At 38.3% G+C, this 7,687-nt stretch overlaps 1 protein-coding gene across 1 annotated transcript; it reads left to right on the top strand.

Moving 5' to 3' along the window:
- Window positions 1-6,482: 6,482 nt before the first annotated feature.
- On the top strand, window positions 6,483-7,216 carry LOC112778642 (uncharacterized). The gene is made up of 2 exons (XM_025822944.1): window positions 6,483-6,601; window positions 6,703-7,216. Exons 1-2 carry the CDS (start codon window positions 6,483-6,485, stop codon window positions 7,214-7,216), a joined length of 633 nt encoding a protein of 210 aa, XP_025678729.1.
- Window positions 7,217-7,687: the final 471 nt, after the last annotated feature.

Below are 7,687 nucleotides of genomic sequence, written 5' to 3'. Positions count from 1 at the left end.
ACAACTGACGGTGAATCTTGTTGCTTAGATTAGGAAAAATTTATCTTTTTTACTAGAATTGCATCTTTTATTATCCCTTCTAAATTTATTTTTAAAATATTAGTTTTCTTTATTAATTTTTAGTTTTTCTGTGAATTTAGTGCCATGTTTTAAGTTTGGTGTCAATTGCATGCTATTCTTTGTCTTTCAATTTTCGAATTGCATGTTCTTTATTTTTCCTTGATCTTCAAATTGTTCTTGTCAAATTTTCTTATTTGATCTTTGGTTTTTCCAATTTTGTGTATTTTTCGTGTTTCCTTGTGCAAATTCAAAATATTAGTTTCAAAAAATTTTTATTTTTATTTATTAAAAATACCTCTTTAAAACACGTTACATTTATAGCTCAATTGGCTAGAACGTTGGTTTATGTTCTTGGTAATTGGGTATCTTCTTTTTAAAATCTTTTTCAAAAATAATTTTTCTTTGATTGAATCTTGTGATAAACGTTAAGTTTGGTGTTTTCTTGTTAATTTTCTTTAATTTTTGAAAATTTATTTTGGGTTTTCTAAAAATTTTAAGTTTGGTGTTCTTTCTTTTGTTCTTGTTGTTCTTGTGATTCTTCAAGGTTTTCTTGAGTCTTTCTTGTGTTTTGATCTTAAAATTTTTAAGTTTGGTGTTTGTTGGTGTTTTTCCTCCAAAATTTTTGAAAACAAGGAGCATTAGATCTAAAAATTTTTAAGTCTTGTGTCTTTTGTGTGTTTTTCTCTTTTATCATAAAATTCAAAATTCAAAAAAATATATTTTCTAACTATTTTTAAGCCATATTTTCGAATTTTTTTTTATAAAAATTCAGATTTCAATTTCAAAATTTTTCAAATCTTATCCTTTTAAGATTTTTTTAAAAAAAATTATATCTTTTTCGAAAATATCCTAACCACTTTCTCTCTCCTCACTTTTTCGAATACCTTCATAAAATTTCTTTAAATTCCTTTTCTATTTTATTTTTATTTATATTTATTTTTAATTTTATTGTCGTCTTTATTTTATTTTATTTTATTAATTTAAAATTTTTATATATAATAAAATAAATAAAATAAATTCACATAATCTCCCTTTCTCCATTATGGACTTAAGTGGAAATGAACAGTCCAGAAAGACTCTGGGGTCATATGCTAACCCCACTACTACTTCATATGGGAGTAGTATATGTATACCCTCCATTGGTGTTAGTAGTTTTGAGTTGAATCCTCAGCTCATTATTATGGTGCAGCAAAGTTGCCAGTATTCTGGTCTTTCACAGGAAGAACCTACAGAGTTTCTGGCACAGTTTTTACAAATTACTGACACAGTACATGATAAGGAAGTAGATCAGGATGTCTACAGATTGTTACTGTTTTCATTTCCTGTAAAAGACCAAGCTAAGAGGTGGTTAAATAACCAACCAAAGGACAACATAAAGACATGGAAAAAGTTGTCAGAAAAATTCCTAAATCACTATTTTCCTCCAAAACGGATGATACAGCTAAGGCTGAGCATCCAAGGCTTCAAACAAGGAGATAATGAATCCCTTTATGATGCATGGGAGAGATACAGAGAGATGCTGAGAAAATGCCCCTTTGAAATGTTTTCAGAGTGGGTGCAGTTAGACATCTTCTATTATGGGCTTACAAAGAGAGCTCAGACTTCTGTAGACCACTCAGCTGGTGGATCTATACATATGAGAAAGACAATAGAAGAAGCTCAAGAGCTTATTGATACAGTTTTCAGAAATCAGCATCTGTACCTAAGCAGTGAACCTTCCGTCAACGAAGAGGCTGAAACAGTAACTGCTGAACTCAGTCCTGCAGATCAAGCTACTAAATTCAATCAGCAATTAGATTTTCTAACAAAACAGCTAGCCAAATTCAAGGAAATACTACAAGAAACAAGAATGGCTAATATAAATATGGAAATACAGTTAAAGCAAACAGAACAGCAGTTATCAAAACAAATAATAGAAGAGTACCAAGCAGTTCAATTAAGAAGTGGAAAAACATTAAATACCTCACTTCAAAGCAGCAGGAAGCCAAGAAATGAACAGACTGCCACCTAAAATTCCTCTGAGGACAGTCAGAGCACAGAGAGGAATAATTCTGGCGCTCAAATGCCAGAAAATGGGTGGGAAGTAGGTGTTGAACGCCCAACCCATGCTTAGTCCTGGCGTTCAACGCCATAAACAAGCAAGGAATTGGCGTTTAACGCCCAAAGGAAGCACAGTTCTGGCGTTCAGACGCCAGAAACAGGTAAGGAATTGGCGTCTAACGATACTCCAGCTTCCACCCCTGGTATTCAAATGCCAGTGGGAGATCAGACACATACAAGTGCTGATAGCAACTCCTCTAAAAAGGCTTCTCAACAAGGAAAGCAAGGAAGGAACACTACACTTCTTGCAAGGAAAATAAGCAAAATGGCTCAACAAGGATTCGAACCAGGGAACTTGCACTCAAGAGAAGCATTATTCTTGTTTGCTTCACAAAGAAAATTGGCGCTGAAGTGCTCCCACCATGGTTCGAATTGGGGGGGTCATTCAACAATGGAATGCTGTGCTCACTCCATTCACCGAGCATTATCGGGCTTGCACCAAGGAAGGCTTGCCAACGTACAAAATTGGAAGGCCAAGGCAAAAAAGGGGGAATCCTGCGCTCACTCCACCAACCGAGCATTACCCTGGGAGGTGTCCCACACACCAAACTAACTTGAACCATGCCTCGAAACCAATTGAACCAAGGCCATCCGGATCCACTCTTCCTCAAATCCAAAGCAAGCAAAGTCCATCAACATAACCCAAAGGCACAAGAAATAGTTAGATTAGGAATTTCATTTTGTAATTTGTTTTTAATTTCAATTTCATTTTTTAAAAAGCCTATATAAGGCATCATTTACATTTATGTAAGGAGGCTGGCTCCAATAGGGAGCAAGAAGGAGTAGGAAGCTCTCTTTAATACACTTTTATTTTTCTGCACTCCATATTTTGAGAATTCCATTTAGCTTTATGAAATTTCAAGTTCTCTGCTACAATTTCTGCAATCTTCTACTTCAATTTCCTTTTCTGCAATTTCTACATTTCTGTTCTCATTGAGCTTGATTTTGATCTTTTGTTCTCACTGCTTCATGCTCTCATTACTCCCAATTTACTTTCAGGCAATTTAATTCTTCTGCAATTGTTCTGTATTTTACAATTCTTGCTGTGATCTGAATTTTATTCTTCCTTCAACTTAAATTTCTAGTTGCTTGTTCTTAAATTCCTTTCAGTTGCTTGATCTATTTCTTTCTTTAATTTCCAGCACCCACTCCCCTTTAAATTCACTGCAATTTACATTTCTTGTCATTTAAGTTTCTGCAATTTACATTTCTTGCTCTTTAAGTTTCTGTCCAATTTACTTCTTACAATTTAAATTCCTTGCAATTTCCTTTCTGTTGGTTACACTTCACACAATTCACTCAATGGTAGCTTGACTAGATTAATCACTCACTAAAGTTGCTTGATCCATCAATCCCTGTGGAATCGACCTCACTCTAAGTGATTTATTACTACTTGATGCGACCCGGTACACTTGCCAGTGAGTTTTGTGTTGGAAATCCATTTTCAACTCATCATGCATACACACCCCTGTGCGTATGCATACTTTTAAAAATTTTCCTGGGTGTGCGCACGCACACCCCTGTGCAGATGCACTCGTCCTGTTTCTAAAATTTTGCTTCGTTTTCAACTATTTCACCTTTCCAATGAGGTTGTAAGCTTCTATAACACCTTTTTAAGACTTTTGGGCATATTCTTGGGTGTTCAAACATGTGAAATGGTTCAAGAGATTTAGATACTATTAATTGGGAAAAAGTTAGTAAACAAAGTATTAGGTTTCTGATGTACAGGGGAAGGTTTGAGGACGTGTGATGAATGGTTGATGAATGGAATGTGAAATCAAGGAACTGAAATGTGAATGAACAGTGGTTGAAAAGAGTCTAAGACTTTGAATGAAGTGATGGATCCATCTTGTATTAAAAATGTTTTGAAAGACACTATACCACTTTTTCATAGAGATTATGAGACGCTCTGTGCCCGACAGGGGCCGAGGTTAGATCCCGCCTGTCAAGGTAGCGGCGGCGGCATAAGGGAGGTGGTTCGTCCCGCTTGTGCTTAGATGTGAGGTCAGAGGCAATAGATCCTGCTCGCATCCTTTTGGATCATCAGAGCGTGTAGGCGTAGAATCCTAGACAATGATCCGAGTACTATATCTCAGGGGTTCCCACTCCATAAATCCGAAGGGCAACATCTCCATGGAGATGTGTCAGGTTGGCAGTTGAACCGATAATGTGATATCACAGACAGTAGGGCAGGCATTCATCATGTGCATTTTCTACCTGTTTGTATGCTTTTCGACTTGATATTGTTCTCCCTATCTATTTAACATGTCTAATTGCTACTTGTACTAGTTGCTATATATGCCTATACTTGTGTTTTACTTGTATTGTATATACTTGCGCTGTTACTAGGGTTGAGGAGGTTCGGAATGCGGTGGCAATGGGATCGCATGGCGGATCGGTTGGTGAAGGCTGTGGGATAGCGATGGTTGATTAGAGTAGAAATTCCCTTAGATAGATTACCCTTTTATGGTACTACGGCTTAAGTTGTGTTAAGGAATTATATGCTGATTTGGTTTAGAATGCTTTAAGTTTGAATTCTTGTGATGGATATGGAGTCTAGGATTGCCTTTGGCATCCCAGGTTTTATATCCTACATCACTGGGTACTGTTACCATACTGAGAACCTCCGGTTCTCATACCATATTTCTGTTGTGTTTTTCATATGCAGATCGCAACCCACCTTGGTGAGTTGTCTGGTTGGTGACAGAAGCGGATGATCCAGATACTTCTTTTGAGTCTTTGATGTATTTTGAATATGTCTCTCACTTTTGTATTTTGTTTCGCCTAGAGGCTTGTCTTTGAGAAAATAAAACTTGTATAAGTTGTTTTTACTGTCTGGTTTTATATATGGTCTGTACATGGCTAGCCCGCTTAAACTCCGCGAGTCGTGGCTAGCGTCCTATGATCTTATACTATTATACTATGATGTTGTTTTGTTCTATATCTATTCTTATACATTAAGTCAATAGCTTTGTTAGTATGTTTTGCACTTTTGAAATCCTATTTTTGAGCTATATTCTTCATCGGGCTTCTAGATATTATTAATTCCTTCTATATAATATATGTAAAAATTTAGAGCCGTTGTAACCTTTGATTAACCTTTGTTTTACAATGCGAGGTACGGCTTAGGCTAATTAGGGTGTTACATTTAGTGGTATCAGAGCGGTTCATCCTCGTGAGCTTGAGGTATGGACCGCTTGTGCTTCATTGTATACTCTGTGTGTCTTTTCTTTGATGCTATTAGGTTATCTGTTTGATATATGCATAGCATGCTTATTTGTGAGTGCCTGTTTGGGATAAATTGAAGCACTAGACTTTTGATATTGAGACTGATCACCTTGATATCGATTATTTGGTGAAGACAGGAATCCTACATGGCCACTCGCGGATAAGGTCGACCACGTTCACGTGCGAGTAGGAACGAGCAACCGCTAGAAAATCATGCCAAATTCATGGCGGTGATGGTGAATCTAGCCAACACTATGGAGGCGAATGCTGCTGCGACCCTGCAAGCTGCGTGGAGGCTAGGTCAACCGGCCGGGAACGGCAACGGATATGGGAACGACAATGGAAATGTGAACGGCGAAGGGAATCCTCATGCTAACGCTGAAGGAAACGGAGATAACATGGGAGGCATTCCGATGACTTTGGCAACCTTCCTCAAGGTTCATCCGCCAACATTCCGAGGATCAACCAATCCTACTGAAGCGGACCATTGGTTCCAGGCCATGGAGCGTGCTTTACAGGCACAGCATGTTCCATACAATCAGTATGTGGAGTTTGCCGCTTATCAGCTTACAGGAGAGGCCCAGCCCTGGTGGCAGCAGAGTGTCGCTTGCTACAGCTACAGAACACCGATGTTCTGTGGGAAATGTTCTGAATGGCCTTTTACAAGAAGTACTTCCCTGAGTCTGCAAGGGAAGCAAAGGAGATGGAGCTAATGCAGCTGAAGCAAGGTTCCATGTCTGTGGCAGAGTACACCAATAAGTTCGAAGAGATTTGTAGGTTTTCTCAGGTGTGTCAGGGTGACCCGGAGACTTACAAGAGCTGGAGGTGTATTAAGTACCAGAGGGGTTTGAAGGATAGCATTATGACTGCTGTGGCTCCTATGGAGATCCATGTCTTCTCTGACTTGGTGAACAAAGCAAGGGTGGTGGAAGAATATGCCAAGATAGTGGCTGCGTCCAAGGACACTCATGGAGGGGGCAGTAGTAAAGGATGTGGCTAGTATTACCATCCGAGGGGGGAAAGCTTTAAGAGAGGAGGATATGTGCATTAAGGTCAAGGAGGTTTCAGGAAGAACACTCATGATTAGTTTTAGCATGGCAAGGGAAGAGGAAGTCAGAGTGGGTGCTTCAACTGTGGATTGTCCGGTCATATTGCGAGGGATTGCACTCGTGGGAAGAACTCGAATGCGGGTCAGAGTTAGCACCAGGGTCAAGTTTTTGCTGTTAATGCCAAGGATGCTTCCAAGGCGGATCCGTTGATGAGATGTATTTGTTTATTTGGTGATAAGACTTTAATTGCATTATATGATACTAGAGCATCACATTCATTTATCTTGTTTGCTAAGATTGAGGAATTAGGCTTGAAAGTGTCAGAGTTACCTTTTGATCTGCATGTACATATCCCGCATCAGACTGTTACGACTAGATTAGGTTGTAGACAAGTAGGTTTCAAGCTTGAGGGTAGAGATTTTGTACATGATTTGTTCTGTTTACCTATGTTTGGGTTGGAGATGATTTTAGGGTTTGATTGGTTATCGAAAAATAGGGTTTTGTTGGATTGCTTTGAATGGACAATTCAATTTATGCCGAAAGGAGAGAGTGGAGCAGTGATAACTGTAGGATATTACATGAACTCTGTTGTGGTGCACTGTAGTGGGGAAGAGTGTCAGGGTTACATCTTGTTAACTGCTAATGCTTCAGGTGATACCCAAGGCTTAAATCAGATTCCGGTAGTTAGGGATTTTTCGGAGGTGTTTCCGAAAGATATCCCTAAGTTCCCACTTAAACGGGAGATTGTGTTTGCGATTAAACTGGTACCGGGAGTGTAACAACCCCAGTTTTCGTGTACGTGAGATCTTTTTTGAAAATACGAATTTCTCTGGAAGATCAGTAAGGGGAGAACTTCTACTATATCATCAAATATCTCAATCCTCATTGTCTTTATGTCATCTTTAAGATAGAACCTTTTCTGAGGCAAGCTCGATAACGTAGTCACGAAGAACCTAGTTTTTCAACCGTATCGGTTAGGAGTTTTGATTCTATTTTTCGTAAATAGTCTCAGCTTGATGAACCGGACTCGATTCATGAGGGAAGAGAGATAATAGGATAATATTATCATTATATTAGTATTAGAAGCTTCTTGAATGATATTATAAGGTTACATGGTCAGTTCGGTTTAACTCGGTTCACAGTTTACTAGTGCAACTTAGCACCAGCACTCTCTGATGACTTTAGCAATTCTAAGGCCCTATCATACATGATCTATTCTCATATTAAATATGTTACTAGTGTCTTTTATG

Source organism: Arachis hypogaea, chromosome 3 (genome assembly GCF_003086295.3).
Source record: "Arachis hypogaea cultivar Tifrunner chromosome 3, arahy.Tifrunner.gnm2.J5K5, whole genome shotgun sequence".
NCBI lineage: Eukaryota > Viridiplantae > Streptophyta > Magnoliopsida > Fabales > Fabaceae > Arachis > Arachis hypogaea.
The sequence above is the reverse complement of the archived record's forward strand: the minus strand, read 5'-3'. Positions and strand labels throughout refer to the sequence as shown.

Bases quoted from the DNA above. Each gene is read 5' to 3' on its own strand.
- LOC112778642 (XM_025822944.1), top strand. From the start codon at position 6,483: ATGGCAAGGGAAGAGGAAGTCAGAGTGGGTGCTTCAACTGTGGATTGT. The intron at 6,602-6,702 runs GTTTTTGCTGTT...ATATGATACTAG, and splicing joins AGAGTTAGCACCAGGGTCAA to AGCATCACATTCATTTATCT.